This window comes from Lipotes vexillifer, unplaced genomic scaffold, assembly GCF_000442215.2.
Source record: "Lipotes vexillifer unplaced genomic scaffold, Lipotes_vexillifer_v1.1 scaffold1006, whole genome shotgun sequence".
Taxonomy (NCBI): domain Eukaryota; kingdom Metazoa; phylum Chordata; class Mammalia; order Artiodactyla; family Lipotidae; genus Lipotes; species Lipotes vexillifer.
The window spans coordinates 386,021-413,509 of NW_006789838.1; the positions used below are offsets into that span (position 1 = coordinate 386,021).

Consider the following 27,489-nt stretch of genomic DNA (forward strand, 5'->3'; position numbering starts at 1 on the left):
TTTTAAATAATTACACACATATATCCATACTTGCACTTTTTTCTTTTAATTGGAGTAAGCAATGGTTTTTGGACAAGCTAAGCAGTTGTTTAGTTAACATGTTCACTCTGTCGTCAGGACTACTACTCTTATATAGACTCAGCTATATTGCAGGGTTCTGCATGTTGCTGGCATTCTTAAAGTATATAAGAAATGCAAACAGCTTAATAAAATAAAATTCCCCCCAAATTAGGAATGAGTGTGTGACAGTTGCCGTCAGTTTAGAGTTTTACTTTACATGCTTATCCCTGAGAAGACTCAGTGTTCTTAGATTTTTTAAAAAGATATCATTCAGATAACTGTCTCTAAAATTGGCTCTTGGGTTCTGACCAAGAAGGCCTACAGACCCAGCTCTCTGCAGAATTCTCTCTGCCCCTCTATAGGTCATTTGGAAATGTGATGGCATCTTTGTCACAATGACTTGGAAGTGCCACAGCCATTTTAGTGGGCAGGGAGCAGGCTGCTACAATCCTGCAGTATATGCGGGAAAAGCTCTAACCAATGAAGATATGTTCGTGCATGAAATGTTTTTGAGAAACACTGGTTGTTTTCCCCAAGTGGTGTGATTCTGTCAGTGTTGTTCCCCGCCTTTTAAATCTTTATTAATATGACATTGTACTTAAAATGCAATATGAATGACTAGAGACAAGTTTGTGTAGTAGAATAACCACTGGGCTGGCCTGTGGGAGTTTGAGGTTCTAGCGCTGGCTCTATTTATAACTAAATCTGTGACTGTGAACCAGACGCATAAATTCCTTGGACTTGGATGTCCTATAAAACAAAGAATTTGCACTAAGCTCCTCTTCCATGTTTAATATAATATGACTTTTATATAATATGCTTCTGCCTTTGAAATTATAGAGTCTGCTGTTTCTAAAAGTAATTTTAATTCTTATTTTTTAAAGTGGAGATGAGTTTTTCTGACTGAAAGTAATCAAATATTATTTAAAGGCTTTCATCCTGACTGCCAGTGACTCCAAAGTTGCAAATAATCCTGTGAACAGAAATGACCATAAGCGATTTTCTTCCCTTTAAACAGAGCCATACTTAAACCATTCTAAAGAAATGGTAATTAAACTTGATGGAGAGCCTCATCTTCTAGGAATTCATCGCAGTTTAATCAGTTGCTGAGTTAGATCATCCTTCCTGGTGTCTAATGTAATTCTTATATCCTAAAGCTCGAGTTCATTGTTTTCTTTCTCTCTCCTCTCTAGTGAGAGAACATAACTGGTGTTTCTTTGGATAATAATCCTTCATGCCTATGGAGTCAGGTCTCATTCTCCTCTTGCCGTTAAATGATCTCAGCTCTATTTCTCTTGTCACATGGTTTGATTACACAATAGTTTTTTCATTAGCTCCACAAGAAGCCTCACAATTGCTCCACGAGCCTCCTTCCACTTCTTAAATATTAAGAACCCTTTCCAAATGTATCACAGTTAACTGGTCCCCAAAAGTGCTTACCATGTTGCTTCCCTGTTTTGTCGGCATTGGCAAAGCTAGTGCACTGCTTTCATCGGATTTCTGATAGCAATGTGAAGCACTGGACGCTGGCCCAGCCCTAACTAATACAACCTGTATCCCCAGTAGTAGTTTGGTCAGGTTTATGAAATCTCTGAATGAAATGATTGTGAGATCATAATCTCATTCTGCCATTCTGATCTCCACCTAAATACAACAAATACCTATTAGCATAAATTCAATGAACTTAAAATGTTCTTAAAATCAAGAGACCTAGATCCTAGTCCTGGTTCTGCCACTGACTAGCTGGCTAATACTGGGCAAGCCATTTAACCTGTGCCTCAAATGTTCAATGAAGAAATTGGATGAGTAATCTCTCTAACTCTGTTTTTCTAGCCCTAACGCTTAATGATATTGTGATTTAATTATAAACCTCATTTGACTGGACTTCGTAGGCAGAGCAAGTGATGAGAAAACGTGCTGCTTCTTCTTCATATATGGTCCTGTACGAATGAATGCTATCATTTGGGGGAATCTAAGAAAGGATCAGGCTTAGAGGAAGGCACTGCTACCAGGGACAAGAGAAATCAGGAGGGATGCTGGGTAGAGAGTGTTCATCCCTTAAACTGGTGCCTGACTAATGGAACATGATTATGACCAGTATTGATGTCAACATTATATAGTATATACCTCAAGATTCCCTCCCATTCTAACAAAAATAATTAGTTGTATGTGAACAGACTTTGAGCATACTGTACATTATTTTATTGACTTGATTATACCTTACTTCTTTCCAAATAGAATTGCAGTGACTTACAACAAAAACACATATAATGAGGTTAAGAGAATAAAACATGAGCACCAAGGGAAAAAGTTGGAAACAATATGCTAACTGTAAGAGAAAGCATAGCAAAACATGGTGCATTAGGGACTGGCTGGAAGTCAAAAGAGTATGGGGAACACCCCCAAGCCCACAAGTAGATAGTCTCTGAAAGGGAACATGTCCCTCTCTTGCATATCCTCAGTTGACAACAGAGGCAAATCACACAAGGCCAGTACACTGCCCTGGGGGCAGAAGTGTTAGCTATTAGAGACATGATATGGTCTTCAGTCTTTGGAGAGAAGCTCAGTTGTGCACTCCAGGGACAGTCGACCAAGATCTTGCGTCATCTCTCCCAAGGTTGCATTGGAAATTTTTTAAAAAGCAATCTGTGTTCCATCTACTTTACCTTCCTTCTCTTTCCAACTCCCTTATTTCTCCTTTTCTGATCATTATCATCATGGCTAAGGAAACATTTTAACCACAAGGTTTGGGACAGTTTTCTGTCTGATAGTGAACAAGAAAAACGCAGCTCTACCACCACCGCATTCCCATTTCCCTGCCACCCAGGCGCCCCTACCATCCCCCTCCGGTACCCAGTTAAGTGAGATTTTACTTTTACTGAATTTTAAACTGGACCTACGTATACCAGATAAGTGAATGGGTCTGTAGGACCACTTTTCTGTTTGTTTTTACTTAAATATATTTTTAAAATTCTGTATTATCCAGGGCACTTTTAGAAATCCTTCAGAATGATAGCTAGTATCTTTTATATGGACCTTGCCCAATTTCCTAAGTGACTGAGGGTATACCTCCTCTGGCCCTGTCAACATTTTATGATCAGTGATACTAAGTACTAATCTTAAGTGGTATGACATTTATCTTTAACTTATTTGGTAGTACCTCAGAATTTCATTGCCAGCAATCAATAAAATAATATGCCATTTTCACCTTTTAGATGACTTTAATCACTGCTGTTTAAAAAGAAACTTTTGGGGTGGAAGTTGATATATTTGAAAGTAAACAGATAATGTTACCTAGGAAAGGCACCTATTGAACTATGAACATCCCTGGAGTATACTATATATCCAGAGCATAGTTAATATTAAATGGTGACCGAAGCGTGGTTTCTATTTTAAGCTGTTAAATTTCAACATGAAAGTGCCCTTTATTCAGAATAAATATGGCATTCATGAAAGGTGAAATACAGAAGGGGCCAAAGAGCTGTGAATCCCTCCCAGTGTGAGGCATAGTGGGCAATATTTGATTTTCACCACCTCTTCCCTCCTTCCAGCAAACAGAACTCTACCTCAGCTCTGACTTTAGATTCCCACCCTTTCCTGTAATAATATTGTACAGTCCACTGTTTGTGCTTTATGAGGTACCAGAATTTTAAAATAACCATTTATTTTAAGGAGAGATTTTCAGATATTCCATTACAAATTCTCCTGAGACCTAATCATTGCTTTCCTTGTATTGCAGTTAAAACTACTGGCTTTAGTACAGGGAAATGTGTTACATTTATTTGAAAAACCGTATCCCTCCAAGATTTGATATTTTTTTTACAATGAAAGTCTGAAGAGTTTAATTATTATATTCCTAGCTAAAATTTAAATCTGAGTCTCAAAAAAGGCTCTATGCTTTACAATGTTTTTGAAATACACAAATGCTAAGAACTGTGCTACAGCTGACCTATATGATCAAATTTGGTTGCTGCAAAAATCTTATGGACCGTCTGATCTAAAAATCAGTTCGGTGTAAATATTTAATAAATTTTAAACAGCAAATGCCAAAATTTAAGTAGCTGATTTCTTTTTTCCTATCTGAGAGAAAGAAAGCTAGTTCTGTCATTATTTAAGCATGTTTCTTAGATCTTTGATGTAAATATTTAAGAACCTTAGGATTTGGAGCTAGTATATAGGTTGTACTATCTTTCAAGATTAAACCTAATCATTAAAAAACCCTTTCTGCCCTTTGACTTAACTTTCCTCACCTTTTAAAATTTTCTCATTTGTTTAAATATTGGTTTAATAAACAGAACTGCTTCATATATCTAAGCGATTCTCTTATTTCAAAGAGAACGTCAAGTTCGAACTTCATTGTTCCAAACTTTTACATGTATATGTATGTATGTGTTTTTCCCCCTAAGCTGAGAGCTGGTCCATTTGATGAGTTCCAGATCGCTACCATGCTAAAGGAAATTTTGAAAGGTCTGGACTACCTGCATTCAGAAAAGAAAATTCACCGAGACATAAAAGGTATACACAAGTCTAATGTGAACCTGAGAAAAACAGGTGCATTCTGAGGAAGCTGAGGGTTTTTTCATCTCTTTTTCCCTCCTAGCTGCCAATGTCTTGCTCTCAGAACAAGGAGATGTGAAACTTGCTGACTTTGGAGTTGCTGGCCAACTGACAGATACACAAATTAAAAGAAATACCTTTGTGGGAACACCATTTTGGATGGCTCCTGAAGTTATCCAGCAGTCAGCTTATGACTCAAAAGTAAAGTGTTACCTGTACAAACTATCTTGTTTTTAATATGAAGGTTTATATAGCGTACTATCCTGTTTAATAAACTGCCTTAATACTCCTTCCTTTTAAAGTATTCCTAAAGCTAGAGTCATGTCAGTTGTTGCTGGTAAATCATACGTTCCCTTGTTGCTGGTGATATTTGGACCTTCTTCCCTTCAGTGGCCTTTCATCCTACTTGGAATACAATCCAAAGTTCTTACTGTGACATATGTGGCTCTCTACAGTCTGGCCCTTGTCTACCTCTGGCTCATCTCTTATCACTCTCCTCTATTTTCTTTTTTTTTTTGATCTCTCTTCACTTCCACTTTTTTTTGAATTAATTTTTATTGGCCCTCTGTTTTCTATCTGCTTCAGCCACAGTGGCCTCATTGCTGGTCCATAAACACAGCAAGTCCCCTCTAGCCTCAGGACCTTTGCACTTGCCTCTCCCTCTATCTGGAATAGCCTTTCTCCCAGTTAGGTCTCTGCTTAAACATTACCTACACAGAACAGTCTTCCCTGGCCATCCTGTGTAAATTTGCAGCCCTTTTACCTTATTCATTATTCCCTTATATCCTGATTTACTATTTTCTTCACAGAACTTAGCACCATCTGACATCCTATTATTTATTTATTTATCTGTCTCTTCTACTAGAACATAAGCCCCTTGAGAGCAGGGATTTTGTCTGGTTTGGTCACCACCTGAGTCCTCAGTGCCTAGAATACAGTACCTGGCACAAAGTAGGGTATTTGATCATTTTTTTAAATAAATGAATTATATTAATAAAAATTTATTAACATCACATTTCTTGAGACACTTTCATATTGTATGACCGTTAGACTGCACAGGTTATTTTGTGGTATTATGTTGGAATGGAATTTCAAGGTAATTGTTCTTTCCTCCTTACCTTAGGCTGACATTTGGTCACTGGGAATTACTGCAATTGAACTAGCCAAGGGAGAGCCACCTAACTCCGATATGCATCCTATGAGGGTTCTGTTTCTTATTCCAAAAAACAATCCTCCAACTCTTGTCGGAGACTTTACTAAATCCTTTAAGGAGTTTATTGATGCTTGCCTGAACAAAGATCCATCATTTGTGAGTATATGTGCTATGACTACTATTTTCTATGATCAGATTTACATAGAGCCAGTGTGGTTTGTTCAACAGTGAGGAATACAGTGCCTGTGAAAACTGTCTAAGATCCATCCAGGAATGTGATTCTTCCCTCTATGTTGCTAATTTTGTTTAGTTGTTGACAAGATCCGTAGTTCCTTCTGTCCTTCCCCTGCATCTTTTTCTCTTTTTTCTATGGTCCCTAGCTTCTTCTTTATTCTGTTGATCATTTCCTATTTCAGGGGGAAATAAAGCTCGTTTTCTAGGATGTCATTATGAAAGTTTATGTATAACTATTCACAATGATTTTTATTCATCTGTGTTTTCATTTTTCATGAAAAGTTGTTTGCGTTTCACTATTTTTTATTTAATGTTCAGAAATTCCAACATGAAGTTGTATACGTTTCCTGAAGTCTAATGAGCTCCATTCATTTACTTGGCAAAGTTGATTACAGTTGTTCTACTGTTTTTAAAATAAAGCTGCCCGATGACTTCGAGAAACTAGAAATATACAAGGACTGAATTTGATGTGACAATTTTTAAGTTGCTAATGAATATTCTCATAGTAATAAAATACTAGGGGGAAAAGTATCCCCCACAGCACCTGGTGTTTGTATTTAGATGCGATATGAATTAATGTGTGATGAAGAAGGGGGTCATATGATATGTGCAGATAATTAACAAAGTTACAGCCTTGCTAGTTTTCACCCTTTTTTTTCCAATTTACAGTAAATATAATAAAAGTATTTTAAAGCACTATTTTGAAACGTTTTTAAATTTTTACTTAATTATTAAAGTCCTGCCATGTGTTTCTCTGCTTTTAAGAAAGCCCTGCTGCCTGTTGCTAGTAGGTAGGCCACCTTTTGCCCATTGGGCTTTAGCAAATTGGTACCAAAGTAGTGAATTTAATTTGGTTGCCTTGAGCCACTTCAAAAATAAAATTAGCTATTGTCCTATGGCATTTTAGTTATCCTCATATCTGCAGACGCACTTTTACACCTTTCGGCTTAATAGCTGAAGTGATTTCCTATCACTCCTTGCAATCAAAAGAGCCTAGAAATATTCATGCATCCTTTCTTTTTTGTTCCTTAGCGTCCTACAGCTAAAGAACTTCTGAAACATAAATTCATTGTAAAAAATTCAAAGAAGACTTCTTATCTGACTGAACTGATAGATCGATTTAAGAGATGGAAGGCAGAAGGACACAGTGATGACGAATCTGATTCTGAGGGTTCTGATTCGTATGTACCAATTATTTAATTTTTATGTAGATAGCCCATTTTAATATTGCATATATTTTAACTGTGATCCAATATGCTTTCTCTAGCATAAAATATAAACCTTATTCTAAAGTCTGACTTTAGAAACTGTGAAAATCTTTTAAAATCACCGTCTGTGAAGTACAATGAATTTGGAAACAGATTTTTTTTCTTAGAAGTGAGTTGCTTTAGTTTTAAATGGTCTCGGTCTAACCCCTAGTGGATACTTGAGTATATTACAAAATTTTGGAACAAGGTTCGATTTAAGGTGTTTTACTAGTTTGCCCAAAGTGATAAGGAGCAATGTCTTCTCTTACTTTGATGGCAACCTGCAAAATCCCTCTGGAGAACTAACGTTTCCCAGCTCTTGGCCATGTACCAAACTGTGATCAGACCGGGACATTGAAATATTCATTTATATCTCATTTGTACACCCTAAAAAGTTGCATTGTTTTTTAACTGCAGCATTTATACTAACATGTTAGCCTCTAAGTCCATAATTTAATTTACTCCTTCGCTAGCTGAATTGACACAAAGGCAACACCAAATTTCTTTAGATACTACTTGCATTTATGAGAAATTGCCCAACTTTTAAAAGGTCTGAAAAATACCAGGATAGTTGTTTTTACTCTGTTCTAATGGTTGTTGGCACCCATGGAGCCTTTCAAAAATGTAAATCAACTATACTCCAATACAAAATAAAAATTAAGAAAAAATCACAAGCCACACTACAGGAGATCCTGATCTAGTCAGTGGGAAGGGGTTGGGGCAGGGCTTTATGTATAGTAAGAGACCTTCACGTGTGATTCTGGTACACACTTAGAGTTGAGAACCATTGCTACTCTTCAGTAAAAAGCAGTGTCTATTTGAAACTGAGATCAAATGATTTTTTATACATCGGGACAATTCTCCGTTCGGAGTCTGGGTGCATTGATTAGGTATTTTCACCAAGCTGTATCATTTAGGAACTTATAGGAGTATCTCTGGCAATCTCTTTAGGGAATCCACCAGCAGGGAAAATAATACTCATCCTGAATGGAGCTTTACCACCGTGCGAAAGAAGCCTGATGCAAAGAAACTACAGAATGGGGCAGTATGTATATGGAGATGATCACTTCCTCTTGGTAGACTTTTTCGAACTATATAGTGAGAGTATAATGGCCAAAAATTGTTAGAATTTAATACCCCTAAACGCTCATCTACCTCACTGTGTCCATAGTAGGTTTCATTTGCCATTCGTTTTGAGCTTATCAAGAAAAGGTCATAGAAGTCATTTAAGTGGCCATTGGTATGTTTTAAAATGCATTTTACCTAGAGATATCTAAACCCAGTGGAATCATTTATATCAGTTGTAATCCTCTAAGTTAGAGAATTTCTGGATGATGGATGGGAACTAGTGATGGGAAGAAAGCATGGAAACTTGCCCTGTATTGGGTCTTTTGGGAGGAGGATTCCAATGAAGGCACATGAATGATTATTTTAATGTCATGTGTATAATGTATAATATTTGTTCAAAGGAGCAAGATCTTGTACAAACCCTGAGCTGTTTGTCTATGATAATCACACCTGCATTTGCTGAAGTAAGTACAGATTCATTAGCTTTGGATATCTATTTTAAGAAGTATAATAATTTTAAATGTTATAGCTATTGATCTTTCTCAGCTTAAACAGCAGGATGAGAATAATGCTAGCAGGAATCAGGCAATCGAAGAACTGGAGAAAAGTATTGCTGTGGCTGAAGCTGCCTGTCCTGGCATCACAGATAAAATGGTGAAGAAATTAATTGAAAAATTTCAAAAGTAAGCTTGAAATGTCATTTAAAAAAAACTATTTTGACATTTTCTGTTGGATGTTCATTTATGATGCGATAATATAATTACCTACTTGATTGAGTCATTCTGTTTATTCCTAACAAAGTCAATTCTTAATAGTCATATGCTTGAAAACTGTTTGTTTGTTGCCCACCTTAAACATTAGCTTTTGGAATTATTATCTTCGGGCATTACAAGGTAGTTTTCCACTGAACAAAATGGCCTGGCTTTTTTTTTTTTTTTTTTCCTCTCCCTGTTAGTAGGAGTACAGACAAAAGATCAGGGGACATATTCTTATTTGGACCCTTGTAAATACCATTGAGGTATGCTTTCATTCTTGCCACTACTCTTATCACACTGCTGTTCACATTGTTTCAGTGCTAAAGTTCATTAAGTTTAACCCCCATAAGAAAAGTTAAGGATTTTAGGTAGAGAAACTCAAATGAAGACTCTAAAAGGTTCTTATGTTTGATTTCAGTTTCTATACAGCCTCTTGAACTGTTGCTTTAACTTTGTTCACATTCAATAAAGTTCTTACATTTAATTTTTAAATTCCCTTTAAAAACAAGACTTTTGTTTGCATATACAAACACAACTCCTTAGCTCAAGCAAGTTATAAAAAGCACTACTAATCTTAGCCTTAATCCCATTATATTGCTTCTCAGTGCATCTTTATATTCCTTTGTATTTGTGGTGCCTCTGGGATCAAGTTGGAACAAACCATACAGCCTGTAAAACACATAATCTCCTAGATCTTTCTGGCTGATAAAGCCTATTTATACTCATCAGCTAAAGCCCCTCTTAAAATCCCTTAGTTTTTAGTGGAAACCTCCCCTCTTTTCCAATTTGCAAACAAATCAATTGGAAGTTGTAAAATCAGACCCAGAAGGGATTTTTGAACCACTTTATATTTTAACGTTTACATGATGAGACGCAATACAATTTTTGTTTGCTGAATCGATTCTTTCATTGAAGAGTTCATACAGATGTAAAATAGACACATGCATAGTTGTATATCAGTTTAAGTTTTTCTTAATTTTATAGGTGTTCAGCAGATGAATCCCCCTAAGAAACTTCTTGTTAGTGGCTTCTATTTCATATGGACCCAGAGAAACCCACCAAAGCTACTTCAAGCTTAACAATGCTTAACTCATGAGCTCCACGTGCCTTTTGGATCTTTGCGACATTGAAGATTTGGAAGAAGCTATTCAACTATTTTGTGATGGTGTTTATCATTTTATATTTTAAAGAGATTATTTTGTAAGGAATAACTTTTAATACTATAGTTTCACCTGTATTCTAGTAAATGTTGAGATGCAGTTTTGCTTTTAGGTATCATTATTACTTAAGTTACTAGGATGAATACCTTTCATGTTTTGATCTTTAGTTAACTGTACAGTTATGAAACATACAGGTCTTTCAAAGTCATCCTAAATATTCAACTTTTGTAATCATCAAGCCTCAAAAAGCTTTTTTTTTTTTTTTTTTTTTAAAACAAAGATCTTTAGTTAACTGTACAGTTATGAAACATACAGGTCTTTCAAAGTCATCCTAAATATTCAACTTTTGTAATCATCAAGCCTCAAAAAGTTTTTTTTTTTTTTTTTTTTTTAAACACAAGCATATTCTAAAAATGACTACTGGTGGGGAGGCGGAAACAAGTCACACGTTCTTAAAGCAGAAGGTTATTTTAAATTTATTTTTGGCTGTGTTGGATCTTCGTTTCTGTGCGAGGGCTTTCTCTAGTTGTGGCAAGCGGGGGCCACTCTTCATCACCGTGCGAGGGCCTCTCACTATCTCGGCCTCTCTTGTTGCGGAGCACAGGCTCCAGACGCGCAGGCTCAGTAGTTGTGGCTCACTGGCCTAGTTGCTCCGCAGCATGTGGGATCTTCCCAGACCAGGTCTCGAACCCGTGTCCCCTGCATTGGCAGGCAGATTCTCAACCACTGCGCCACCAGGGAAGCCCAAAGCAGAAGTTTTTAATAAGCTCTTAGAAATGAAACCTGGAAAACTATTGACTCTTCTCCCAAGTGGGTATGATATTCCAGGCAGCTCAATGATGATCACATCTGAGAGCACTGCGTTTGAAACATTTAGAGGCAACATGTAGCAACAGAGGTACCTCTTGGTGTGCAGTATTTACTTTCTCTTATAGAAGACACAATTGACCCTTATTTAACATGGTTGGAAAGTTAAAGCAGTACTAATTAGCCAAGGATGGATTTTTGGTAATACCGGAAGAATTAGTTTTTAATTCATTTTTAAAATCAACTCAAATCGCATATTATATGCTTGGATTTGGGGAGCTTAAAAGAAGCTGATTATCATGTGATTATAAATACCTGATCAACAGGTATGAATATAATTTATACCAGCATATTTTTGTCATGGTTATAAAATGTCCTATAAACTATTTATACATTTTTTTCCCTCATAACTATCAATACATAAACATCATTTGTTCATTTTTGAAAGGGTATTTAAATAAGCATTTTCTAGTTCATATGAAAATAACCATAGTACAGGATGATTTCTGTCCGTACAAAGGTAAGTTAGACTGTACAGTTAATTTTCAGTTATATTTATGGTACTGTTACATGGGTAATACCTTTTTCTTTTAAGCCCAGTATATATATTATGCCTGCCTAAGTTCTGAAGTGGGGCTATATTTCAGTAGTTGTAGAATCATTGATATTAATTAGTTTTGATAGTTAATGTTTTATTGTTTGGGTCTGAACAATTTGGTTTTTGCACAAAAGTCATTTTAATAAACCTGAATAATTGCCAAATATTAGAAGAAAGATTTTCTTCAAGTGAAGAATACAGTTTTTAGTCAAAGCGGCCATTACCTCTTCCTTTTTTGTAATAATACAGACACTTGAATAAGTTGTTTTTGTGTCATATGCCAAGAAAATTTTTTCATTGGTGCCTATACTGTAATAATTACTTTTAACACGTTGTATTTTGAAGTAATAGTTCAGTTAAATTTTTCACCTGCTGTGTAACTGAAACTCAATTACAGTTTATAATTTGTAGAGGTCTGGTGGTAATTTTGCAGCTCATATCATGTATCAAATGAATATTTTTTTAAAAATAAAAGCAACAAATTTTTAAATTGATTATTTGAAACTGTACAGCACAGCTGCACCATGGATAGAAAATTGTATTGCTTATTCATTATAGTTATTAGTCCTGTAAACTGTTTCTGGGTAAGCATACTTCAGTGTTTTCGGGGGGGGGGCGGTTAAAATAAATATTTAAATTTTCCGGTCCTCAATGTTAGTTTTCTTGAGGTGGGGGTATGGTGTGGTATTTTAATTGTTTCAAATCATTTCTCCTGTCCCCTTTCATTTATTGTTGGAACTTTAACACCAGTGTTTCCACTGGAAACTAGAAGGTATTCTTCACATTTTATTAAACATTGATTATAGCTCCAGTGAATATGTCCTGATTTCTGCCTCCTGTCCTGGCAAAATTATTAATAGAGTCCTCTTTCACTCAAAAATGTCCTTCCTAGGTTACACAATAAACTTTATGGTCACCCTAGTTATAGTTTTATTAGGAAATTTTATACAGATTTGAACGCTGTATTTCTCTGGGGGAAACAAATTTCACAAAGATTTCTAGAAACTGAGATGAGAAATAGCATATAATCCTAAAAGAATTTGAGTTTTTCCTAGAGAAAAGGTCAAAGATGAACTTAATATAGCTTTGAGTATCTATAGGATTAATATATAGGTGATTGGGTTTCAATATATTCTTATTATTAAATAGCTATTCTAGACTTGTGAGTTACTGGATTCGATTCCAGGAGCAGGAAGGAAAGTGCTAGCATGTTGGAAAGAGGTAGAGTGAGGTATACTCAAAGGGATTTTTGTGGTGTAAGGACTAGGAGAGTAAGAAAACTATACCATCCATCTTTTCTCCATTCAGTCATATATAAAAATAGCTTGCTTACATAATTGCATCATTTCTTTGAAGTCACTACCTAACATTATCTTGTAAATATGTTTTACTTACCATTAAAATCAATAAAGAAAATAAAGTTCTCAAATAGAATTCTATACCTTCCAAGGGAAATAATAGAGAAATTTTGAATGGGTCAAGAATAGAATTTTGAAAAAAAAAAAAAAAAGAATAGAATTTAGGTTCATTAACTCAGCCTGGAGTACTATCCTATTTTTTTCAGCTACCCCAGTTCTACCACTTCTCCATCCCTGACTATACATTTTTACCTGCTTCCCTCCTTTTCCTTGTTCTCTAAATGTCCCTTCCCTTAATTATAGGCTAGAGCCAATTACTTCTGAAACTGACTGAAACAAAATGAAGTTCATACTTACAACTTAATTTTCAAATAAATGGGTTTCCATCACTCTTTATTAAAATGCTATTCATCTCATTTCCTTGCCTACATGCACACAACAAGATATGGCAAAAAAAAAAAAAATGCTTGCAGGAGAGATTACATAAACAGACCAACATGTTAACTTTTATCTTTCACTACATATTACAGCTAGTTAAGAATAGAGAATAAGTCATACATCATATTAGCCCCATCAGGCAGATGTCTGGCTTTAGAAATTGGTCAATTCCTGAATTCCTTAGGTTTAGAATTCTGCCAAGTCCTAGATTAATTATAAACTTGCGTTCTGTTGAGAGGATCTATGTTCCTTCTTGTTCCTGGAATATAGGAGAGCCATGCTCCCCCTAGCATATGTTATAAAAATTGAAGTCTTTAACATAAAACAGGGCCATTTTTACTGGGTTCCACACGAATAATGAGGACTGAAACCTTTAGTTGTAGTATTGTTTAAGAACATGACCAACACACTCACAGTCTACTAAATCGCTAAATGATATCAGAACCCAATTCTATAGGTCAATCCATACTGTCACTGTTCTTCAGTGTTGAAGAACCTGACCTTCGTTTATAATGTCTCTCTGGGGAAATGTATAATGGAGATGACAAATACCCACCTCACTCTGCTACGGGGCTGGTGAGGAAAGGGCATGTTCCAGAATGATTCAGAGGGAATAGAAGAGTGAGGCTTGAGGAATGGGGCAGAGCTGGATCTTTCATAAGCTAAGTGCCTAATCTTAGAAGAGTCCCTTAATACCAATGCATAGTAACAAAGAAAGTGGTTTTTGCAGAAGGTTCCTTATGTTTCACCTAAGTTAGTAACGTGGAATTGGCCTGGAAATGTTCATAGGGTTCACGTTTTAAGCTAAAAAGTAATTACGTGGTTTTCACAAAGTCGCATCTTCAGCACTTGATGTATTGAAAGAGACATCTTCATCTCCTTCATCTAGCTGTAGGCTACCAGAAGACAAGCGGATTCTGGCCGTGGGTGAACTTATTCCTTTGTCATACAAAGAGTAGTAGTCTGGTTTAAGAATCTCTGATTCAGAATCACTGGATTCACTAGCTACATACCCTTCTGTTGCTCCCTGATCCACTAAAACTGTTGGAAACTCCTGCTCTGCAAACACATATGTAAACAGGTCAGCTTTACGACTCAGAGCAGGACAAGGCCCTAAGGGTCTAAATTCTGATCCAAGAGGAAAACGGATAGTTTTCATGTCTGATTGGCTCTGGGACCGTTTAGGGGTTGGCTCTTGAATGTTATATGCAAATGCATATTCTAAATTTGGATCTTCCTCTTCTAGATCTACATTGAGGTTGCCCCTGCCGGTAGTTTGGGCCATAGCTTCTTGGAGTTCTTGAAAGTCTTGCTGAAAGCTCTTCATTCTGAGGTTCCTTGGGCTTCTTTTGGCTGGCTTCATTGCGGTAGGCTGTAGACAGCTGTCTGGGCTTTCCCTTTCCTCTGCCATGATTGGAGACTGTCTGGGCACCTGGGGTGGTCTGTCCACATAAAAGAAGACTTGGGGAGGCATAATATCAACCTGCTGACCAGTACAAGGAATATAGGGCACATCTGTGTAAGTTAGCTGCCTTGCTGGACTCACTTTGCTTGTAAGGGCAGAAGATGTGCTCGTGTGATTGTCAGCAAACTTACAGCTTGTTTGGAAGGAGCTTAGAGGACTCCTTTCCTCAAAGTAGTCAGGATCGGGATCAGTGGTAAAGACAGGGTCTGTATAAATAAAAGGGAACGAGGAACTGCTCTGGGACTGCTGTAATGATGTGGGCTCTGCCTCTGGTTTGGAATGCTCCAGCTCGGCTGCAAAGGTCACCTCCACTGCAGAGTTTCTCCTCCTGCCGTCCAGCACAGGCTCAGAGGCGTGCACTCCATTCACATTTCGGTGGTACCCACTGCCATAGGCTAGTCTCAAATCTTCCACCTTGAGAGAAAGAACATGTTGGTGAAAGAAGGAAAAAAACCATTTGGTTGGGGTGGGGGCAGGGATCTAAATCAGTCTTGAATTTTGCAAAGGTAGTTTTTCCACAAAGGCCTTTCAACCTATGTTCTATGCCAGGGTTGATAAATAGATACATAAAAGGTAATAACTTGTACCACATCCCAACTTATGTGCTGAAAAATACACATGACACTTTCCTTTCAACACCATCACAATCCCAGCCTCCGCATTCTCTTATCTACTTGAGCCAGCATCGTACTTCAAGCAGTATGGTTAAGTAGCTGTATTCATGAGCTAGGAGTTCTGCCTTTTGGTCCTGGCTCTGCCTTTATTTGCTGTATGACCTTAGGCAAGTCTCCTAACCTCCCTGTTCCAGCCTCCTCCCTATTTTCTGTAAAATGGTGGGGAGGAGGGCTATAAATGGCATGAGACGGTCAATCAACAGATGGTACCTTCCAGCATTATACCTCTGTGATGCCTTTCAGATAAAAATTGCCTCTGACTTGAATGAAGACAGAGTTTATGAGACCTCTAATTAATTTTTTTTCAAGGGAGAGCAATGGTTCATACTATAAAACTCAAATGAAGCCATCATCTCACAGTTCCAGGAGAATAGCACTTTGTTCTTAACAAAATTACATAGCAAAAGTACTTTAAAACCTTGACCCAGGGCTTCCCGGGTGGCGCAGTGGTTGAGAGTCCTCCTGCCGATGCAGGGGACGCGGGTTTGTGCCCCGGTCCGGGAAGATCCCACATGCCGCGGAGCAGCTGGGCCCGTGAGCCATGGCCGCTGAGCCTGCGCGTCTGGAGCCTGTGCTCCGCAACGGGAGAGGCCACAACAGTGAGAGGTCCGCGTACCGCAAAAAAAAAAAAAAAAAAATCCTTGACCCAAGGGACTTCCCTGGTGGCGCAGGGGTTAAGAATCCGCCTGCCAATGCAGGAGACGCGGGTTCAAGCCCTGGTCCTGGGAGATCCCACATGCTGCGGAGCAGCTAAGCCGGTGCGCCACAACTACTGAGCCTGTGCTCTGGAGCCCACGAGCCACAACTACTGAGCCTGCGTGACACAACTACTGAAGCCCGCACCCCTAGAGCCTGTGCTCTGCAACAAGAGGAGCCACCGCAATGAGAAGCCCGCGCACCACAACGAAGAGTAGCCCCCGCTCGCCACAACTAGAGAAAGCCCATGCACAGCAACGAAGACCCAACGCAGCCATAAATAAATAAATTTATTTATTTTTAGAGTTACTTTTTTTAATTTTATTTTTGCGGTACGCGGGCCTCTCACTGTTGTGGCCTCTCCCGTTGCGGAGCACAGGCTCCAGACGCGCAGGCTCAGTGGCCATGGCTCATGGGCCCAGCCGCTCTGCGGCATGTGGGATCTTCCTGGCCCGGGGCACGAACCCGTGTCCCCTGCATCGGCAGGTGGACTCTCAACCACTGTGCCACCAGGGAAACCCTAAATTTATTTATTAAAAAAAAAAACTTAATCCAAGACCTTACAGCTTCCTCTAAGCCTTAAGATTTTCATAGGTAAAAAAGCAGCTTTTAGTTTTAAAAATACAAAGCCATAGAAATTCGTTTGGATCTGTATTTTGCAAGATGTTAGCAATACAGGTTGCAATTTAAAGACGTGCCAGATCTTTCCAGTCTATAAGGCACACACACTAGTTTACCCAATGGTCTTCTATTGGCTGGAGACTGAGTTGACAGACCTCCCCAGGAGGCTAACCCAACTTGACCAGAGTAACCTTTTTACATACTGGGAGATTCTGGCAGAATTAATTCCTGGAAGCATTTGAAATGTGCATGTATTACATTTATATGAAGAAGAAGGAATTTTCAAAAACCTTACTTGTTTTGATACATCATAGAGGAGGTCTGGTGAGGACCTGCACTGTCGTTCATGGTACTGAGATGGGTAATGTTTCCTGAAATCCCCAAACAGAGAAAGAATTGAAATAGTCTTCATGTGAGTACAGGATCCCTATAAATCTCTAAATTCAACTTAAAAATCAATGTGACAAGTGGGAAGCAGCCAGATAACACAGGGAGAGCAGCTCGGTGCTTTGTGACCACCTAGAGGAGTGGGATAGGGAGGGTTGGAGGGAGACGCAAGAGGGGGGGCAGGCATATGGGGATATATCTACATCTATAGCTGATTCACTTTGTTGTACAGCAGAAACTAACACAACAATATAAAGCAATTATACTCCAATAAAGATGTTAAAAAAGAAAAAATCAACGTGACAAAGAGAAACAAAACCATGTACCTTTCAAATGGCAAGCTCTTCAACCTCCCCTTTTTCCCATATTCCAAAAGTTGCCTTTGGGTTCTTCCGCTATTATGAAAACAAGATAAACAATTTTATGAACGCTCTTTGTAGCCCAGTAGGCTAACTAAAACTCAAAAGTGTCATTTATTGTTGAAATCGAAAGATTCTGGATGAATGACATATGTCGTGAATCTCTGACCATCACATTAATAATATACCCATTTATCCGAGGATCTGGCAGAGCAACCTCAACTATTCAGAACCCAGAAATTTTTAAACGCTTCTGAACAGCGCTATATAACAGTTACAAATTCTGGCCTTGAAAACTAATATACTTTCCTTTAAAGGCCTTTCCCCTTCCTCCAAATTTACACATAGTTTCTAATGAGGCTATTTGTCTGGTCTCCCAATCCATGACAGGAGAAAAACAGCTAACTAAACAGTAGAAGAAGGTTGCTCCAGTCAGACATACACTAGCAAAGAAAGCCAGCTGATTGCTGGGAGAAACACAAGAGCCAAAAAAGAAATCACTAACATAATAAAATCCAAAAAGTCTGGGCCATTTATCACTGTGGTGCAGGGTGTGACATGCCTCCCCCGCCCTTAGGCTGCCACTGCACTACAGCTGCCAGCAGAGGATAATAAGTGATGTTTATAATAGGTCATTAAGAAAAGGGAAAAATATCCTCAGTATCATCTGTTTAAAAAGGCAGGGATTTGTAGAATACATTTTGGAAAGAGTCCATAAAAATATGTACATTGTAAAAATCTCACTTTTTACTGGGGCTTCTACTACTTGAAAAATCCTTCACAGGAAGCATTGGATTCGAACTTTTTATCTTAGCTAAGAGTTTGAAAGCGTCTTCCAAAGAACTCCTAGGCTGGTGGGATCAAGTAAAAACAAGTTCTTATTTTGACCTCGCTTCCTTTCCTCCAAGGTGTTAACGTGTAGTAAGGAGCCTCCACTACAATATTGTTCAACCTCTCAAATCCCTTAGCCCCTGGAGTGCTTTCTCACCCTATCTTTTCCCTAACCACCACCAAAAGGATGTTGTTGAGCTGTCCTTCCTATGGCTAGCATGTAAGTTGCACGTAAGGAAAACAACAGGTTCATTGACTACGTTTTCTCAAACGGCAGTATGCCCCCTTATCCTTGCAGAAATTCTGATCTAACCTCTTAAGTGGGGTGTACACCTGCCCCTACCTCCCTGTTAGGAAATACTGACTTGATGAGTCACACAGAGAATGAGCAGTAAAGGGTATCATCCTTTATGTGATTGAAATGGATTCTTTACCGCTTCTAGAATTCAAGCTCCTCCTACTGCCTTCCATGTTATTGAAAAGAAGTTGTGTGTTTAGTTTGCCTGCGTGCAATATTTAATTACCTGTAGCGGAAACTGGAACCCTTGCAGCAGAGTAGGGTTTTGGGCTTTGATTTGGGCTCTTCAGAAAGTCTGAAGAAAGCATGGTACTCCACACAAGTCTTCCAGAAAGCCTTGCAGGCATCTCGGCTGGCCATGGTGAACTCCAAGGTATCCTTGCACAACACCTGTATAAACCAATTTCCATCAAGCAAAACATCCTTCAAGAATATCAAAGACCTTCAAATCCCAACGCCTTCTAAACTATTGGTCCAGGGGCCCATCCAGCTTCTGATTTTCCACTTGGCTCCCTTTCGGCTTCGCACCTCCTGAAACCAAATGATTGGCAAACTTCCAAGGAACAGACAGGGTCACTGCTCAAAAACAGAACCTTCTCCAAGAAGCAAATCTTGCTCTGCACACCCTCCTCACCCCACATGCTTTTTTACCCCCTCTTCTCTGCCAGGAACATATTTATGAAGTTGTCAATTAGGTTAAAATGAACATCAAAGGACATCCTTTCAAAGTGACAAGAAGTTATAAATGACCAGCAGGAAAAGGGGGGGGAGAAGGAGACCTTTCGTACAAATGGTAGGCTTTATAGGATGATTGTATATACATGAGTCTTTTTAACACACCAGCTAGAAACATTCTCCCTCTTTATGCTGCCTTGTTCTATGATGCTCTGTGTTGCTCATTTAGCGTATTCTAATCGGCTGTAGGGGAGCTTAGTCTTCCAGACCTAAAGTGCAAGGTTGCCCCATCTCCTGACTCACTATATACCCCCGTTGGCCCATGCACGTGTGAAGTCCACTTTGCTGCTCCCCTTCTCTCATTCCTCTCCAGGTCCCTGGATGCAGCCCTGGGATTCGTCACAAGCTTCTCACTGGATTCAGTCTTCTGAACTGCTCAAATGAACACTTTTATCTAAGGCTAAGGTTCAGAGAATGAAGCCCAAACTACTGAATTATCTGTAGGTCAAAAATGTAGTTGATACATATTTTTGATTTCCTTTATAGTCATAAAAAATTCTTTCTAGCCCCTTTGTCCCACCCTGTACAATGCAGCCTTGCCCAATAGTTGCTTCTTTTGCTTAATATATACCCACTCCCCACATCCTGCTTTGGGGAAGAGTAGGGATTCAATTATTTGGCATGTAGTAGGTGTTCAATTATTTTTGCTTAAGGAAAGAAGATGAAAATACTTTATAAAAGGAAGCAAATAACGTTGAATTAATATGTCCACAGTCTTAGTTCTGGGCTCTTAGTTCTGGGCTCTTTCATTTGACTTACCAAATCCCTGAAAAATGGTTTCTAAGGAGACTTGTCTTTCATCCCAGCCACCCCATTTTCCTATTACTTTATTCATTTTGAACTGCCAATAGGATTTCTTAGTGTTTTGCCTTTAGTAAAAATAGGACTAAAGCTCTGGTTTATTTACGTAGAGGCAAAAGAGGGAGAATATTATTGGTCAGGGCCAGGCAGATTTCATCACTCACAATCAAACCATTTGCAGAAACAACCAAGAAATCTCAAGTGAGTAGAAAGTAAAAGAAGTTATTCAAAAGCTACTTACCAAGATGTTGGCATGAAGTTTGATGAGAAAATGTTTTCTCTTAAAACTCAACTTGCGGATTTTAGCCCAGTTGAAAGTATTGATCTTTGTATTTCCCTGTGATGAAACACATGACAAATTTCAGGATGAATGTCAGCACAAGCTGGTTTGTAAGACAATGCAAACCTGTTGGAAAATGCGCTTCATGAACAGGACTATCCTTGATCTATCTCTTGCACAGACTGATCCAGTTGTACTAGGTAGAAGCTATGGCCAAAGAAGGCATTCCAGGTGGGACACAAGCCTGCTCTGAAATGCAAGTAAGAAGGGGCATGCCTGGGAAAAGTTTCTAACCGGGATAGGGGATCACAGTAGAAAAAGATTGCAGGTATCCGGGTATACCCCACTTTTCGAAAGTTCACTTTATGCCACTTCGCTTTTACGAAAGACCCACATCATTACAAGTTTTCGCTAACTGAAAGAAATCCAAAGAGGATTTTTGATTTTACTCCAAAAAAGGAGAAAATAAAAGTCAGCATTTGTTTTGCAGTGAGCTGTTATAGAGCCAGCACACACCCTGAGCAGTGAGAGTGGCACCGCTTAAGCTCCTTCCCCAGGAACTACACTCTGCTCGGCAGCTCAGCATCAAGCCACCATAGCTTTGAACTGTACATCGGTACTTTATCTCGATTTATTTTGTGCACCCGTTAGCAAAATGTGTCCTCAGGTAATGCTTCTTCACTTTACACTCTTTCAGCTAGGAAAGGTTTCATAGGAATGCTCTACTTTCAAATAGCAGGGGAAACCTGAACTGCAATAGCTCCTCTAATCTCACCCCCTTCCCATGTTTCCAAATTCAACTGCTTTTAAAAAAAATCCCATTTATTCTGCCACCTCATTTACTCAAACCCCTTCAATAGCTCTGCACCACCTACATCAACTCTAAACTCTTTTGGCTTGATTTTCTTGCCCCAACTATATTGACTATAACTTTGATCCCACTGCTCCCAGAAAACACCTTTCCATCCTACTCTGTACCTTCCCTCCCATAGGTCTCCTCATTCTCCTTACCCAGAATGACTAGCGCCTCCTCTAGGATATTCCCTATCATTGCCATAGCCTACACCCATTTCTAACTCCTCTGAACTCCTTTAGCTCTCCTGGACTACTCAAACAGTTTAACTCTCTTGTTTGTTTGTTTGTTCACATAGTCCAAAAATCAAAGGGGGCACAAAAGTAAATATATTGAGAAGTCTCATGCCCACCGCTGTCACTCCTACCTCTGTCCCCATCTAACCACTGTCTACAGGTAACCACATTATTTTGTTGGGTATACTACTTCTGCAACTAAAGTAAATGTGATAGATTAGCTTTTGATTACTCGTTGTCTGATATTGATCATTATTTCTCTGGTCTTTCAAAAGAAATTGTGACTATCGTAATGACAGCAGCCATGTGTCATGCTTAATGTTAGTTTCTTGATTACGTCATCCTTTATCCTTCTCAGGGCCTTTGCCTGTGTGACCTTTCCCTGGAACACCCTCCTTCATCAGCCAACCATATCCCATTGGTCTGGATAATTTCCTCAGGTCTTGCTTAAATGTTAAGTCCCTTTCACATGTGTTACCTTAGCATCCTGTGCTTCCTCTAGCACAAAGCACATCACATTTGTTTATAATTACTTATTTAACTGTCTGTCTTCCTCCTATTGGAATTTAAGTTCCTATTAGAATTTAAGTCAGGGTCATACCTGTTTACCTCTGCAGCTCTCGTACCTGGCACAGAGTGGATGTACAATAAATATACTGATAGAAGGATGAATGGATTGCTGCCCAACTATAAATATACTCAAACTCATTGAATTGTACCATTAAAACAGATGACTTTTATGTTATGCAAATTATAGCTCAATAAAGCTGTTTTTTTTTTTAAAGAAAGAATAGTACAATGAAGAACAGATAGAGGGTACTCAGTACATAAATACTCTCTGGATTGGACTTCAGGCAGGACAAAACAGACCATCTATATTGTTCCCAACTGTCCACAGAAGTATTCACAATGAAAGAGATCACAACTAACATGACGGTCTTGCTCTCATACCCTTCCCATTTTCTCTCATGCAATAGGAAATAGCAAGAATCAGGGTTAGCAAGAATAGATACATGAAAGCAATCTTGAGAAAGAAAAATGGAGCTGGAGGAAGCAGGCCCCTGGACTTCAGACTATACTACAAAGGTACAGTAATCAAGACAGTAAGGTACTGGCACAAAAACAGAAATATAGATCAATGGAACAGGATAGAAAGCCTAGAGATAAACCCACACACTTATGGTCACCTTATCTTTGATAAAGGAGGCAAGAATATGCAATGGAGAAAAGACAGTCTCTTCAATAAGTGGTGCTTGGAAAACTGGACAGGTACATGTAAAAGAATGCAATTAGAACACTCCCTAACACCATACACAAAAATAAACTGAAAATGGATTAAAGACCTAAATGTAAGGCCAGACACTATCAAACTCTTAGAGGAAAACATAGGCAGGACACTCTATGACATAAATCACAGCAAGATCCTTTTTGACCCACCTCCTACAGAAATGGAAATAAAAACAAACAAACAGGACCTAATGAAACTTAAAAGCTTTTGCACAGCAAAGGAAAACATAAACAAGATGAAAAGACAGCCCTCAGAATGGGAGAAAATAGTTGCAAACGAAGCAACTGACAAAGGATTAATCTCCAAAATTTACAAGCAGCTCATGCAGCTCATTATCAAAAGAACAAACAACCCAATCCAAAAATGGGCAGAAGACATAAGTAGGCATTTCTCCAAAGAAGATATACAGAGTGCCAACAAACACATGAAATGATGATCAATATCACTAATCAGAGAAATGCAAATCAAAACTACAATGAGATATCAACTTACACCGATCAGAATGGCCATCATCAAAACATCTACAAACAATAAATGCTGGAGAGGGTGTGGAGAAAAGGGAACCCTCTTACACTGTTGGTGGGAGTGTAAACTGATCCAGCCACTATGGAGAACAGTATGGAAGTTCCTTAAAAAACTAAAAATAGAACTACCATATGACCCAGCAATCCCACTACTGGGCATATACCCTGAGAAAACCATAATTCAAATAGAGCCATGTACCAAAATGTTCACTGCAGCACTATTTACAATAGCCAGGACATGGAAGCAACCTAAGTGTCCATCGATAGATGAATGGATAAAGAAGATGTGGCACATAGATACAATGGAATATTACTCAGCCATTAAAAGAAACAAAATTGAGTTATTTGTAGTGAAGTGGATGGACCTAGAGTCTGTCATACAGAGTGAAGTAAGTCAGAAAGAGAAAAACAAATACTGTATGCTAACACATATATATGGAATCTAAAAAAAAAAAGAAAAAGGTTCTGAAGAACCTAGGGGCAGGACAGGAATAAAGGCGCAGACGTAGAGAATGGACTTGAGGACGTGGGGAGGGGGAAGGGGAAGGTGGGATGAAGTGAGAGAGTGACATGGAGTTATATATACTACCAAATGTAAAATAGATAGCTGGTGGGAAGCAGCCACATAGCACAGGTAGATCACCTCGGTGCTTTGTGACCACCTAGAGGGGTGGGATAGGGAGGGTGGGAGGGAGGGAGACGCAAGAGGGAAGAGATATGGGAACATATGTATATGTATAACTGGTTCACTTTGTTATAAAGCAGAAATGAACACATCATCATAAAGCAATTTTACTCCAATAAAGATGTTTTAAAAGATTAATTAAAAAAGAATAGATACATGTATATGTATAACTGAATCACTTTGCTGTATACCTGAAACTAACACAACATTGTTGATGAACTATACTCCAATATAAAATTTAAAAAAGTTATTACAAGATAATGGCTATATTTCCCTGAGCTGTATAATATATCTTTGTTGCTTATCTAAAAATAAAAATAAAAATAAAAAAGAATCAGGGTTTGAGTGGACTGGGTAAAAATTCCCTCCTGGGTGAACAGGTGTGCCTGTGATCCATTGGGTCTTTTGTCGATCAGTGTGGCTCTCATGCTGTAAAGTTTATAACCACATAAGTTAGAAGGTTAAGATTCTTGTTGCCAAGTCTGTACCTGATCTGCTTTGTGACTTATTTCAGTGCTCTAATTCGGTCCTGGAGGTCAGTGGGTCTGAAGCCACCCCTTTCTTTGTCACAGGTGATTCATTCCAAAACCTGTCTAGGTATCTGCCTATCATTCTGAAGCTTCTTAAACCTTAACCTGGATCTAAATTCATTGAATGCTCACAGATATAAGTCCAAAAAGACTGAAAAAGTGTTGAAAAATATGTTCTGGCCACATCCAAGGAGTGAGGATTAATGGTGATGGAGAGAGCCCTCTCTGGGAAACAGAGTCCTGGGAAAAGGATGAGTCAGTAAACATCAACCATTGCTTTCAGGGTTGGGCACTAATTCCCTACTAGCTGGCACTGGGCACCTCCAACAAAACTGCTAACTGAATGAGAACAACCCTTCAGGTTGTTTTTGGTGGATTTGGACAGGCTGAATGCACTTTATGTCACAGCCTAAGCTTTTAGGATGCCAAAAACCTGTATCTTTATTTAGGGTCTAAAAGTTCCAAAGAGCCTCTTGACTTCATCTCGTCACCATGCTGGCCTGATCTAATGTGTGAGCTCCTGAGAACCAAAGCAGTCAGCTCCAGACTGCAAATGGAAACAAAGCACATCAAGCGGAGGAGGCTTACCCTAAACTCTTCCAAGCACTGCCTCCTGTTCTCGCTGGTGGTAAGACTGAGGGGTGGGGTCACCTTGAGAATGGACATTCAAGTTTGAGCCAAGATAACACCCAAAGCTGAAGACTTTAAAGGAAAAGAGCTGTTACCCGTAACACCAGTACGCCCATGTGAGCAACAGCCAGTTGGATCTGCATCCCTTCACCATCACTGGCAGGGTGCGGCCTGATGCCGTACGTGTCCAGCTTCCTCGCTATGTCCAGTAGCAGAAGGTCAGATTCAGCTGGGCTCCTGCCACTGCAAGGGGAAAGAATTTATGAGCCTAATAAATGCAGCAAGAATGACGCCTGAAAAACAAAGAATGACACCTCTACCCCGAGAGCTCGAAGAGGAACTCAGTGTTTTCTTGAGCCTGAAGTTTCTCTGACTTAAAGGCTTGCTTTTAAGAGTCTGTCCTCAGCTTCAGTCTTCCCCGCCAGTAGAACACGTGGAAGCAGATGCCAGGGAAAGTACTTACATGTGCTTCTGATGGAAGCGCACGATCTTGCTCTCTAAATCGTCTTGGTTCGGTAAGTACCGGGTTTGTGCCAAATATTTCCTATCCGTTTCTTCATGAAAGTCTCCCAGTTCTGCTGCATGACAGTAAAGTGACATTTTTTACATTACCATTGATGAGTTAAGCAATGGAGCACCCAGCAGACCCTCTGACCTCCCCCAAACAGCCCTTTCTTTGCAGCCAGTGCAGCCCTAGACCTCCTGAATATATGTATATTTGTTTCAGGATATGGGTCGGGGGGGAGGAACTAACTGGCTCTTCTTCAAATAAGCAGTGGGCTGCTATGTAGTCACAGACACAGTGTAGGTCTTAAAGGCTCCAGGATCATAGATGAATATTTTGTTATTTTCTTCTCCCACATTCTGTTTATGATCTCTTCTACTTCTGATCAGTCCCTGTTATGAGTTGAACTGTGACCTCCCTCTCAAATTCATATATTGAAGTCCTAACCCCCAGTACCTCAGAATGTGACTGTGTTCAGAGACAAGGCCTATAAAGGAGTGATTATTTTAAAAATGAGGCAGTAGAGTGGGCCCTAATCCAATCTGATTGGTATCCTTATAAGAAGAGGAAATTTGGACACCAGGCACCAGGAATGCAGGTACACAGAGGAAAGACTGAGTGAGGACTCATCAGGAAGGCAGCCATCTGCAAGCCAATGAGAGAGACCTCAGAAGAAACCAAACCTGCTGACACTTCAATCTTGGATGTCTAGCCTCCAGAAGTGTGAGAAAATAAATTTCTGTCCTTTAAGTCACCTAGTCTGTTGTATTTTGTTATGGTAGCCCTAGCAAACTAATTCAGCCCCCTAACCTCCCTCTGCCTTGATCAGGCATTATTAAGAAAGGAGAATACAAATGCCAACTCCAATGCAAGCCAGTCACAGCCATTCATCACTCTGTACATTGGGAATCTAGTAAAACCCTGCTATATGGAATCCCCAGTCGGTGAATAATTCTGGAAATTATTCTCACTTTTCCAAATCACTGGAAGTTTATCCCTGCTCATAATCTATTCTAGATGTATCCAATTTATTGTTATAAACATGTATTATAGCACTGTGCCTACAAAGGCAATTGAGGTATATAGGATTATCTGCCCCTACAGTTAACGGCTTGAAACTTTTGATTTTTGAATTCTTGTGTGTTCTTTATAATTTTTATGCCTTTTCCCTCTCTGTCAGATTAATAGGAATCACTTCCTGGTCATTGACTTCCCCTGAAGAAGTCTCTACTTGGTTCCAAATTGTGACTTCTAATCTACCATAAAATGGGCACCCAAAACAATTTTTACAATTAAAATTCACATTTTAACATGAAAAAAGGGGAATGCAGATATCCAAACCTGTTAGCATTTTATGAATTATAAGAGTAAATAGACTCTCCATGGAATCATGTGGTGCTCTCCTATTGAGTAAAATTCATGGACATGGGGGCATCAGTTTTGAGTACTAGAAAGTTATTTTCTCTTTTGTCTTGGTTTTCTATTGCATTTTAGACGGATGGCATGCTCATTTTTAGATAGGTGAAGTGTATTTGTATATTTCAAAACCAAATTAGAATGAAAATCTTTATATAACAAGCTTTTTTAAAAAGACCAAATCAATGGCTCTTTTATCTATTTATTTTTTCCCCAAATTGATAAATGTACAAATCCCAT

At 38.9% G+C, this 27,489-nt stretch overlaps 2 protein-coding genes across 2 annotated transcripts in view; one reads left to right on the forward strand and one right to left on the reverse strand.

Annotated features, from left to right (window-relative positions):
- STK26 (serine/threonine kinase 26) overlaps positions 1 to 10,083 on the forward strand; it is a 22,205-nt gene extending 12,122 nt beyond the window's left edge. Inside the window, exons 4-12 of the mRNA XM_007462864.1 lie at positions 1,453 to 1,474; positions 4,467 to 4,575; positions 4,661 to 4,818; positions 5,741 to 5,926; positions 7,037 to 7,185; positions 8,203 to 8,296; positions 8,721 to 8,783; positions 8,866 to 9,002; positions 10,059 to 10,083. Of these exons, the coding sequence (XP_007462926.1) occupies positions 1,453 to 1,474; positions 4,467 to 4,575; positions 4,661 to 4,818; positions 5,741 to 5,926; positions 7,037 to 7,185; positions 8,203 to 8,296; positions 8,721 to 8,783; positions 8,866 to 9,002; positions 10,059 to 10,083 (943 nt within the window). The remainder of the gene's footprint in view (positions 1 to 1,452; positions 1,475 to 4,466; positions 4,576 to 4,660; positions 4,819 to 5,740; positions 5,927 to 7,036; positions 7,186 to 8,202; positions 8,297 to 8,720; positions 8,784 to 8,865; positions 9,003 to 10,058) is intronic.
- Positions 10,084 to 14,234: 4,151 nt separating this feature from the next.
- FRMD7 (FERM domain containing 7) overlaps positions 14,235 to 27,489 on the reverse strand; it is a 46,808-nt gene continuing 33,553 nt past the window's right edge. The window contains 7 exon segments of the mRNA XM_007462865.1: positions 14,235 to 15,314; positions 17,187 to 17,262; positions 17,605 to 17,673; positions 18,993 to 19,156; positions 20,544 to 20,639; positions 25,424 to 25,571; positions 25,792 to 25,906. Of these exon segments, the coding sequence (XP_007462927.1) occupies positions 14,235 to 15,314; positions 17,187 to 17,262; positions 17,605 to 17,673; positions 18,993 to 19,156; positions 20,544 to 20,639; positions 25,424 to 25,571; positions 25,792 to 25,906 (1,748 nt within the window).